General features: G+C 45.3%; 1 protein-coding gene across 2 annotated transcripts in view; it reads right to left on the reverse strand.

Moving 5' to 3' along the window:
• The window catches only part of pcnx2 (pecanex 2), a 52,195-nt gene that overhangs the window by 19,103 nt on the left and 21,060 nt on the right, over positions 1 to 12,032 (reverse strand). For both annotated transcript variants that reach the window (XR_009827220.1, XM_062057981.1), the window contains exons 23-35: positions 9,735 to 9,876; positions 9,488 to 9,665; positions 8,524 to 8,632; positions 8,323 to 8,452; positions 5,770 to 5,828; positions 5,423 to 5,638; positions 5,103 to 5,356; positions 4,804 to 5,037; positions 3,822 to 3,925; positions 861 to 1,005; positions 538 to 768; positions 308 to 465; positions 124 to 240 (exon numbers count right to left, since the gene is read on the reverse strand). Coding sequence is in view for 1 of the 2 variants with exons in the window: in XM_062057981.1 (XP_061913965.1) it covers positions 124 to 240; positions 308 to 465; positions 538 to 768; positions 861 to 1,005; positions 3,822 to 3,925; positions 4,804 to 5,037; positions 5,103 to 5,356; positions 5,423 to 5,638; positions 5,770 to 5,828; positions 8,323 to 8,452; positions 8,524 to 8,632; positions 9,488 to 9,665; positions 9,735 to 9,876 (2,077 nt within the window). In the remaining variant the exon portion in view is untranslated. The remainder of the gene's footprint in view (positions 1 to 123; positions 241 to 307; positions 466 to 537; positions 769 to 860; positions 1,006 to 3,821; positions 3,926 to 4,803; positions 5,038 to 5,102; positions 5,357 to 5,422; positions 5,639 to 5,769; positions 5,829 to 8,322; positions 8,453 to 8,523; positions 8,633 to 9,487; positions 9,666 to 9,734; positions 9,877 to 12,032) is intronic.

Here is a 12,032-nt window from a genome sequence, read left to right on the forward strand (position 1 = left end):
TATGATTTAGTGTGCGTATTTAACAAAGCAGGACTACAAATATATTGTGATCATGTGACGTCTATTGTTGGCTTTTATGAAGGTGAAATAGCAGAAAGTAAATGAGGTGTACAGACAAGATACCTCAGCCATTTGGAGCACAGCCACGAACGAATGGCGTCCAAGCTTGAAGCCCCTCCCCCGATGGTGCGGAGCGTCCGGTGCGTCCCCGCGTACGACGTTGTCAGCGGCGACACGTACCTGGCCAGGAGGTAACCAAGTGTTAGACGTCAAAACCCAGACCAAGGTCTCCGCTGGGCACACGTACATGGGGTAGCCCAGCGGCTGGTCGCAGGAGGAGTTGACCATGTTCCTCAAAGCCTGCTTGGAGTTCTGGATGCTGCCTCGTTCTGGGTTGCGGTTGCGTAGGAAGACCAGCTCTTGTTGCTGGCCCGCCCACAGGCCCCGTATGCATTCCTTGTTAATCTGCAGAAGTAAAGGGTGGAGTACTTGGAACATCCCCAGGCTAAACCTCCCAAGACTGGACAACTTGCTTACCTTGATGACCTTGAAGCTGAGGTGGCGTTTGTACAGCATGATGATCTTGTACTCGTCTGTGCCGTCATCCACCATATGTCGCAGCGTCAGCAGAGTGTCGCGGCTGGACAGCACCGCCTTGCGCCAGGCCGGGTCGCTCTCGTGGCAAATGACCAGGCTGCTGCGGTAGTTGGTGATGGTCTCATACAAGATGGCCGCCTCCTCCGTCTCCTCCAGGCAAGTGAAGTGGTCCTTAAAGAACGCAGAGGCCTGACTCAACACTGGACAGCTGGACTTCCTTTGTGCAACAGGGACAAGTCCAGGGGACGGGAGAAGGTGACTACCTGGTGCAGCTTCAGGCTCATCCTGACGGCAGGAGCCACCACCCTCTGCAGGAGGTCCAGATCAGCAAACACCCACTCGTCTTTGGTGGCGATACGGAAATCACCTTTGAACAGCGTGTTGAAACCGTACAGGAAGGAGTCCAAGCTTGGATGAAGAAAGATGCTTGTGTTAGGAACACTCCAGCTAATACCTTGTAGGCCTGGTCTGAGGATGCCCCCTTGTGGTGATGCTGTCCAACTGCATGCATAAGTCGGCTCTTTTTTGGGGGTTAATCAAGCCTTTTGATGGAAAACAGTGGCACCTCCATTTACAAACTTAATTGGTTCCTCGGTGGAGTTCGTAAAACATCAAGTTTGTATAGTGAAGCACATTTCTCCATAAGAAACCATGTAAATATGAATAATGGCTTCCAGCCTGGATTCCACTGAAGGTTAGTACACAACACAGTGCAGTATTGACACATTTGGTTATGTTACAGATTTATTCCACATTGGAATAAATTCATGTTTGTCCTCAAGTTCTTTGTTAAATTTAGCAAATGTATTGAACAATTAAGAAATTGCAGCCTTTGCTCAATACTTAGTTGATGCACCTTTGGCAGCAATTTCACCTCAAGTCTTTTTGAACACCATGCCACAAACTTGGCACACCTATCTTTGGGCACTTTCTCTCTTTACTCTTTGCAGCACCTCTCAAGCTCCATCAGGTTGGATGAAGTGTTGGTTTTCATCCAGGATGTCTCTGCACATTGCTGCATTCATCTTAGTCTGTCAGGGAGGTGACCAAGACCATGGTCACTCACTCTGTGGAGAGAGGAGAACCTTCCAGAAGGACAATCCACCAATCAGGCCAGTATGGTAAAGTGACCAGACGGAAGCCATTTCTTAGTCCAAAGTTTTCCAAATGCACCTGAAAGACTCTCAGACCATGAGAAACTAAATCCTCTGGTCTGATGAGACAAAGATTGAAGTCTTGGACGTGAATGTTTGGAGGAAACCAGGCACCTCTCATCACCACCAATACCATCCCTACAGTGAAGCATGCTGGTGGCAGCATCATGGTGCGGGGTAGGGTTTTCAGTGGCAGGAACTGGGAGACCAGTCAGGATAGAGGGAAAGATGAATGCAGCGATGTACAGAGACATCCTGGATGAAAACCAACACTTCCCATCCAACATGATGGAGCTTAAGAGGTGCTGCAAAGAGGAATGGTTGAAAGTGCCCAAAGATAGGTGGGCCAAGTTTGTGGCACGGTGTACAAAAAGACTTGAGGCTGGAATTTCTGCCAAAGATGCATCAAATAAGTGTTGAACAAAGTCTGTCAATACTTATGTACATGGAATTTTTGTATTTTTAATAAATAAAACACATTTTCACATTGTCATTATGGGGTATTGTATGTAGAATTTTCAGGACACAAACTAAAGTTATCGCATTTTAAAATAAGACTAACATAAAATGTGTAAAGAGTGAAGTGGTGTGAATACTTTTTGAATGCACTGCATAAAGTATGGTGTTTTAAACACACATAACAAAACAACAACAACAAGCTGCTGTCCTCTGTATACGCTGCTCTGCCAGCACACACACTTAGAAGCCCCTTTGGTGCCCTCACAAACAGATCAGAAATCACAAACATCCTTAATTGTTCACAAACATATTGCTACATTTCAAAAAGTAAAATCCATTTGCTTTACTTTAACATCGGCAAAGGAGGACCGCACTAGAAAGAGAACAGGCAGAAAACGGGGGTAGGGAAAAGGGGGCTACGAGAGTAGCTTTTCTTTCTGCTTCAAAATAAGTCTGCTCTGGCATCTTTTTCCAGAAAAGTCTGGTCTCATCACAATTAAAACTGACAGCTGTACGAAGCTTTCTTAATAAGTTCTTCAACACTTGCGGCCTCCATTACTATACTCCTTGTAAATAGTCTTTATTTATTTTATATTCCACAGCGATTCCTTCTCCTTTCCATGCTGGTCTGTTGTCTTTTAAGGACTCAAATGAAATGATGGACCCAACTTGTCAAAAGGGGCCTAAGCCACTAAAAGAACACACTGTAGTGGTGACAAGTGACACCTGGGCAGCAACACGGTGGAGGGCTCTGCCTCCCCTAATAGTCTGTGCCCTGCTTTTTGCCTGCAGGCGTGAGTCACACAGCATGAATGAGTGAATAAGCCATCATACAGAAACGTGGTTTTTGTTCCACAATCAATATGTTTGCAAACAGAGGCATTGATTATGGAGGTTCCACTGAAGTTTAAACATGAAGGTTCTTCAACTACCTGGATGACAGGTAGTTGACCTTGGCAAGAGAACATGGACCTAAATGACTGAAACCTGCACAACCAAGCCCAACTATTGGACTTTCAGCAATATCCCCAACATCATGGGACTGTAAGTTCCTACGGAGGAAGGGAACTAGTAATACAAGACCTGTTGTTTCAGCAATATCCCCAACATCATGGGACTGTAAGAGGAAGGGAACTAGTAATACAAGACCTGTTGTTTCAGCAATATCCCCAACATCATGGGACTGTAAGAGGAAGGGAACTAGTGGTACAAGACCTGTTGTTTCAGCAATATCCCCAACATCATGGGACTGTAAGAGGAAGGGAACTAGTGGTACAAGACCTGTTGTCTCAGCAATATCCCCAACATCATGGGACTGTAAGAGGAAGGGAACTAGTGGTACAAGACCTGTTGTTTCAGCAATATCCCCAACATCATGGGACTGTAAGAGGAAGGGAACTAGTGGTACAAGACCTGTTGTTTCAGCAATATCCCCAACATCATGGGACTGTAAGAGGAAGGGAACTAGTGGTACAAGACCTGTTGTTTCAGCAATATCCCCAACATCATGGGACTGTAAGAGGAAGGGAACTAGTGGTACAAGACCTGTTGTCTCAGCAATATCCCCAACATCATGGGACTATAAGAGGAAAGGAACTAGTGGTACAATACCTGTTGGACATGTTGTGTGAGGCCGTGCCCAGCGATCTTCTCCCCAGGACCGACAGGGCGTATGACAAAGTCACCAGAGGAGAGTCTTCATCACTTTCCACAGGCTGGACACAAACACAAACAACATGGACACTGGAACATGAAGGACCATGGAGGAACACCTGCTAATTACAGTCACCGTGGTTTTTACAACACCTGCACACAGGAAGTATACACACGTCAGGAATGTATGTACTCTTCTTGGGCACCAATGTCCTCTCCATTTTTGCCATTTTAGGACTTATTGGTAAAACATAAGTATATGTTTATATATATATGCTTAGTCTATCTGTGTTTGGCCCTGAAATGAATTGGCGACTTGTCCAGGGTGTACGAGTGCATGCTGGGATATGCTCTCACCCCCGCAACCTCGAGAGGGACAAGCGGTAGAAAATGGGTGAATTATAGGGATGGGCATCGTTTGAATTTGGACTGTTCTGATTTCCAAAGATTCTTGCTAAAGATTCCCACTTCAAATGCTTTTTTAAGAGACAAGGTCCAATATGTACTATGTTCTAGTAGTATATAACTTGAAAATAAACATATTTAAGTTTATTTCCACAGGAGTACACTTTCACTAAAGTTTCACTTTATTTTTGAAAAGCTCAATATAAACAATTAAGCACTTATTTATTGTGTTGTTTCAAGTTAGTTTAGCGGCTAGTTTAGCTGTTTACTTCTCTCTGTGTAACATATTTAGCCTCGTCCTCCATTTTGCAGTTGGAGCAGCTCCACTTATAGCGGTGGCTCATTCTCCCAGTCAGCGGACTGAGCAGTGAAAGTAGGAATCAAGGTTTAATGGGAGAATGGTTATGTCAGCCCCGGTTCCCACTGATGTTTGATGCCTTGTCAAGTAAGAAATGATCCTGGCCCAATATGAATATTACACTCGACGTATGTAAGCTTCTGACCACAGCTACTGTCCACCTTTGGTGTTCCCTACCGCCTCCATCTTGCCGGCGCAGTACTGGATCCACTCCAGGTAAACGTTGCAGAAACTGGCCCGCGTCACCCCCTGCAGGCAGTGCACGTAATCCTCATCTATCTTGACGCTGAAGACCTGAGGGTCTCGCTCTATGTGGTGCCATTTGGTGTAGGACTGCAGCGCCTCGTAGATGGCGGCGTCCTTAAGCCAGGTGGACAGTTTGGGAGAGTGGACCAAGTAGTAAATAATACTCTGTAAGGAGGAGGAAGGGTGGATGAGGAAGGGATGTTCTACTGGTTGACTGTGGAGAGGGCTACCTTCAGATAGTAGGTGATGAGCAGCTTCCGCAGGTCGTAGACTTGCAGCATGGTGGCGGCGTTGTTCTCGCTGATGCTGTAGCCCTCCAGCAGGTACTTGGTGGCCGTCACCTCCCAAGCCAGCCAGCGCAGGTTGAAGGCGGCGTTGCAGGACAGCATGTGGGGCAAGTGGCCCGGCTCGCAGCAGCAGCAGGCGTCGTCTTCTTCCACGCCCTCCGTGATGGCCTCCACCTCTCGCTGCTGGCAGTATGTTCCTGACGTGGAACCGCACCTTTCAAGACAACTTCTGAAATCCAAGAGTACAGACTTTTGCCACTTACCTCTGAACTCCAGCCCTCTCAGCTGGAAGGTGACCAGCCCGTTGCCGATCTCAATGAGGTGCACCAGGGCGTTGAGGTAGTCCGACGCCAGGATGAAGCAGTCCCCGGAGCTGTAGTTGCCCCAGCGGCCCAGCATGAGATCCCCGCACAGCGAGTGCTGCAGCGAGCGAGTCAGGTACTCGTAGAAGATGGAGTTCAGGTTGTTGTCGTCGCAGCCTAGAAGAGACCAGAAGAGGCTCGTAAAGACCACGGGCGTTGTTTTCCCCAAGGAACAATAATCCAGGAACGGCTGAAGGGCTTTAACAACATCATAAAGTGGTTCATAAAAAAGTTGGGACAAAACTCACCCGTCTCCTTATCCACTTGAGACACCAGCCGGCTGTTGGAGTTGTCGATGCGCTTGGTGCTGCAAAGAGAACTTCAGCTTAGTTATTGTTGTTTTTGTATGATTAGTACACTCTTCACTAGGAGACTTGTTACAAAGATAACAATACTCTGTTTTAACCGTGCTTGTAGTTTGTTGTTGCTATCCTGCAGCTTAGTTATTGTTGTTTTTGTATGATTAGTACACTCTTCACTAGGAGACTTGTTACAAATATAACAATACTCTGTTTTAACCGTGCTTGTAGTTTGTTGTTGCTATCCTGCAGCTTAGTTATTGTTGTTTTGGTATGATTAGTACACTCTTCACTAGGAGACTTGTTACAAAGATAACAATACTCTGTTTTAACCGTGCTTGTAGTTTGTTGTTGTTAGCCTGCAGCTTAGTTATTGTTGTTTTGGTATGATTAGTACACTCTGGATGAGGAGACTTGTTACAAAGATAACAATACTCTGTTTGTAGTTTGTAACTTTGCAGCGCTGCACTGCATCATAGGGAAATATGTTTGTAATATTTTGGTTTCTGGAGGTCAGGATTCAACTGGTGGCCCGGGGTCCAAATTGGACCCAGAAATGACAACATACCGCGGACCCCTGAATTCAGTTCAAAACAAACATTTTTGCAGGAAATCCCTAAAAACCCTCTAGTGCTCCTTTTGTAAAGAGAAACTTGGACTGCTGGAACCACAATGGCAGATCCTTGCATTGGCATTTCAACATGGAACACTGGGGTCCTAACTTGTCATTTACATAACTTAGGAGATCCTCAAGGCATTCCTTTAAGTCCTTTCCTTTTTTGGAAGTTATTTTCTGTAATGTGATAGACTGTATGTAACTAAGGTGTTACTGTAGGTAACTAAGGTGTTACTGTATGTAACTAAGGTGTTACTGTAGCTTGTGTGCTTCACATGCGGTCCGTAGTCAACTTCTTTAGTTATGCCAGTGGTCTTCCTCAAGGTTCCAGTTTAGGTCCTCTCTTTTTCATCAATTTCAACTGGTGGCTCGCCAGTTCTGCTCCAAAAACTTTTGCAGCAGATTCTTAAAACCACTAGAGTGCTGTCATAGAGATGATCTTTGACTGGCATTTTTGAAGAAACTCCTTAAAAACCGCAGAGTGCTCCTGTAAGTCTGACAGAATAAATAATCCAAGTTCAAATGACGGTAATAATGGTGGTTCTCCGGAATATACAAAATAAGAACAATAGTGAAGAGACAATTCCGCCCCCTGGTCCTTAGCATTCTGGGAATGTGGCCCCAAAACAACTCAGTTGGGTAGTAGAGATGTGACGTTCCAAACGAGTCATGTCTTTTAAACGGCTGGTTTAGGTGTAATTAACTTTCACCAACCGGCAGCTCAACATGTCAATATAGCAGCATAAGCTAGTTGTTGCTCTGTGATCAAAGCGCTGCTAAAAGTAGTTCCTCTGTGTTAGCGCCTATAATAACCATATGGCTAATACTAGTTAATGATCAGGTCACCACATGTTTGTTATTTAGATAAATATTCAGGACACCACATGAAAATAGAGTATTGTTGTTGCTTTTTCAAGGGATTTATGGGCCAATAGTGAACTGCATGGTTAGCCACTCATACTTGCCTATTTGACTAATTACAATGCATAAACATGATTTAGTCTTGTGAATGATTGCTACAATTACCCCAAAAATGCAGTTCCCCTTTAGTATGGTGATGTATTGGTTACTGGGGTTATATACTCTGTGGAATAAAGCAAAACCAATAGTTTCTCTGTCATTTTTATTGATTTGGTTACAATTGAATTTACTATATTAGGTTCTAAAACCGAGTTACAATCAAGTAGCGAGCTCAAGTTCAAATTCAAGTGTGTCCAGCAGATCATTAGCATCATCTGACCATCCATCCATCCATCCATCCATCCATTTTCTACCACTTGTCCCTTTTGGGGTCGCGGGGGGTGCTGGAGCCTATCTCAGCTGTATTCGGGCAGAAGGTGGGGTACACCCTGGACAAGTCGCCACCTCATCACAGGGCCAACACAGATAGACAACATTCACACACTAGGGACTATTTAGTGTTGCCAATCAACCTATCCCCAGGTGCATGTCTTTGGAGGTGGGAGGGGCCTATCCCCAGGTGCATGTCTTTGGAGGTGGGAGGGGCCTATCCCCAGGTGCATGTCTTTGGAGGTGGGAGGAAGCCGGAGTACCCGGAGGGAACCCACTGACCAGTCGGCAGTTAAAATAATTCCTAGTTAGGTAGGCTAATACCATTTTGTTTTCACATTTGTATTCTACTTATAGTTTTTTTCCTGTATTGGCAAAATGCTCTCCTGCTACAAAGTTTCTTTGAGGTAAGGAACATTCCAAATGTTGGAGCATGGAGACATGGCACCACCTTCTGGAATGTTCACAACAAAGATGAGGTCAACATTGAGAGGATTCTGTGATAGTTTGTCTAGTAACAAGATACAAAGGAGCCGGTCTTTGGATACGAACAGAGGTGCAGCACAGTAGACTACAACCACAAACTGGAATCTTACTTGTAATTTCTCTCCCAGAACTTGACGGGTCGCGGGTAGGAGGAAATGAAGATGGCGCTGCCCAGGAAGGGAGCCAGCGGTGTGTAGAAGACGGTGGTGATGAGAGTCTGCAGCAGCAGCATGGCCGAGTCTGCCCGAGCCAGCAAGCTAAGTGAAAAGAAAGGAAAGTCCTTGCATGAGATAAAGTGCAGGCAAGGATACGAGGCACGGCGAAGGGTTGGGCGAAGGCGTGGAAGGCGCTGCCCCAGGCGATCTGCCATGGCGCCATGTAGACCAGGATGAAGTGAAGCTTCAGGAGCAGCTCGCGCATCTGCAGACAAACAAAGCAGCCTTTGTGGAGGTTCTTCATGTCCCAGGCCGCACTTTTGAAGCTTTTACAGCTTTCCAAATGTGTAGCGTCCCTTTAAAGCCAAATCAAGTGAGATGATGTGGAAGGAGGCGGCTAGTGGCAGGTGTGAAAGGTGGCCCCACCTTGTGGAAGACGATGGACATGATGAAGTGAGATGATGTGAGATGATGTGGAAGGAGGCGGCTAGTGGCAGGTGTGAAAGGTGGCCCCACCTTGTGGAAGACGATGGACATGATGAAGTGAGATGATGTGAGATGATGTGGAAGGAGGCGGCTAGTGGCAGGTGTGAAAGGTGGCCGCACCTTGTGGAAGACGATGGACATGATGAAGTGAGATGATGTGAGATGATGTGGAAGGAGGCCCCACCTTGTGGAAGACCATGGACATGATGAAGTGAGATGATGTGAGATGATGTGGAAGGAGGCGGCTAGTGGCAGGTGTGAAAGGTGGCCCCACCTTGTGGAAGACGATGGACATGATGAAGTGAGATGATGTGAGATGATGTGGAAGGAGGCGGCTAGTGGCAGGTGTGAAAGGTGGCCGCACCTTGTGGAAGACGATGGACATGATGAAGTGAGATGATGTGAGATGGTGTGGAAGGAGGCGGCTAGTGGCAGGTGTGAAAGGTGGCCGCACCTTGTGGAAGACGATGGACATGATGAAGTGAGATGATGTGAGATGGTGTGGAAGGAGGCGGCTAGTGGCAGGTGTGAAAGGTGGCCGCACCTTGTGGAAGACGATGGACATGATGAAGTGAGATGATGTGAGATGGTGTGGAAGGAGGCGGCTAGTGGCAGGTGTGAAAGGTGGCCGCACCTTGTGGAAGACGATGGACATGATGAAGAAGTCCAGCAGGAAGCTCTCAGAGGCGTGCGGGCAGTCAAAGTGGAAGAAGAGCAGCGTGAAGAGCAGCGTGAGGAACTGGAAGCTGGAGTCACAGAAGGACGAGCGTAGAAGTTTCATCCCAGCCACCGTGGTCAGGAGGACATCACCGCTGCAGCAAAGCCAACACAACCTGTCAACATCTTCCTCTCCTCCTCCTCCTCCTCCTCCTCACACTCACTGGACTCCCAGCCTCTTGCCGTGACTCAGAGCGAAGCCGTGGTTGGTGAGCGCGCTCAGTATGATGGCGGGATACACCACGTACTTCTCAAAGCACAGCAGACCCACGTACACACGCTCGAACCACATCAGCACCGCCTCCTCTAGGGAGCACACAAGGTCACGGTCAGCTGGGAAGTAACCTCTTTCTGAGACCTCCCACAACAGTGTGTGGATGTGTCTTCTCCAATGTCAGTCCCACAATAGTTTGTTGGATGTATGTTCTCCAAAGTCAGTCCCACAATAGTGTGTTGGATGTATGTTCTCCAAAGTCAGTCCCACAATAGTGTGTTGGATGTATGTTCTCCAAAGTCAGTCCCACAATAGTGTGTTGAATGTATGTTCTCCAAAGTCAGTCCCACAATAGTGTGTTGGATGTATGTTCTCCAAAGTCAGTCCCACAATAGTGTGTTGGATGTATGTTCTCCAAAGTCAGTCCCACAATAGTGTGTTGGATGTATGTTCTCCAAAGTCAGTCCCAAAATAGTGTGTTGGATGTATGTTCTCCAAAGTCAGTCCCACAATAGTATGTTGGATGTATGTTCTCCAAAGTCTGTCCCACAATAGTGTGTTGGATGTATGTTCTCCAAAGTCTGTCCCACAATAGTTAAGCTAGCCAGTCAGTTTGTTTGTTATTCAAAGTGCATTTTTTTCCTTTAAAAGGATAATACTAACTGTCGGGAGTTTTAGTTATCATTAATTGTGTTTATTGTTAAATCCTGAGTCGAGTAAAAGTAAATACTCAAGTAGTCATCTAAAAAGAGTATTTTTTGGAGTACTGAGTAATTGGTGAGTAACGTCCCATGTTAAATGAATGTTCATGGTTCCATCCCTAAATGAATGTTTATGGTTCCATCCCTAAATGAATGTTCATGGTTCCATCCCTAAATGAATGTTCATGGTTCCATCTCTAAATGAATGTTCATGGTTCCATCCCTAAATGAAGGTTCATGGTTCCATCTCTAAATGAATGTTCATGGTTCCATCCCTAAATGAATGTTCATGGTTCCATCCCTAAATGAATGTTCATGGTTCCATCTCTAAATGAATGTTCATGGTTCCATCCCTAAATGAATGTTCATGGTTCCATCCCTAAATGAATGTTCATGGTTCCATCCCTAAATGAATGTTCATGGTTCCATCCCTAAATGAATGTTCATGGTTCCATCCCTAAATGAATGTTCATGGTTCCATCCCTAAATGAATGTTCATGGTTCCATCCCTAAATGAATGTTCATGGTTCCATCCCTAAATGAATGTTCATGGTTCCATCTCTAAATGAATGTTCATGGTTCCATCCCTAAATGAAGGTTCATGGTTCCATCTCTAAATGAATGTTCATGGTTCCATCCCTAAATGAATGTTCATGGTTCCATCCCTAAATGAATGTTCATGGTTCCATCTCTAAATGAATGTTCATGGTTCCATCCCTAAATGAATGTTCATGGTTCCATCCCTAAATGAATGTTCATGGTTCCATCCCTAAATGAATGTTCATGGTTCCATCCCTAAATGAATGTTCATGGTTCCATCCCTAAATGAATGTTCATGGTTCCATCCCTAAATGAATGTTCATGGTTCCATCCCTAAATGAATGTTCATGGTTCCATCCCTAAATGAATGTTCATGGTTCCATCCCTCAATGAATGTTCATGGTTCCATCTCTAAATGAATGTTCATGGTTCCATCCCTAAATGAATGTTCATGGTTCCATCTCTAAATGAATGTTCATGGTTCCATCCCTAAATGAATGTTCATGGTTCCATCCCTAAATGAATGTTCATGGTTCCATCCCTAAATGAATGTTCATGGTTCCATCCCTAAATGAATGTTCATGGTTCCATCCCTAAATGAATGTTCATGGTTCCATCCCTAAATGAATGTTCATGGTTCCATCCCTAAATGAATGTTCATGGTTCCATCTCTAAATGAATGTTCATGGTTCCATCTCTAAATGAATGTTCATGGTTCCATCGCTAAATGAATGTTCATGGTTCCATCCCTAAATGAATGTTCATGGTTCCATCCCTAAATGAATGTTCATGGTTCCATCCCTAAATGAATGTTCATGGTTCCATCTCTAAATGTTCATGGTTCCATCCCTAAATGAATGTTCATGGTTCCATCCCTAAATGAATGTTCATGGTTCCATCCCTAAATGAATGTTCATGGTTCCATCCCTAAATGAATGTTCATGGTTCCATCCCTAAATGAATGTTCATGGTTCCATCCCTAAATGAATGTTCATGGTTCCATCCCT

This window comes from Entelurus aequoreus, linkage group LG09, assembly GCF_033978785.1.
Source record: "Entelurus aequoreus isolate RoL-2023_Sb linkage group LG09, RoL_Eaeq_v1.1, whole genome shotgun sequence".
NCBI lineage: Eukaryota > Metazoa > Chordata > Actinopteri > Syngnathiformes > Syngnathidae > Entelurus > Entelurus aequoreus.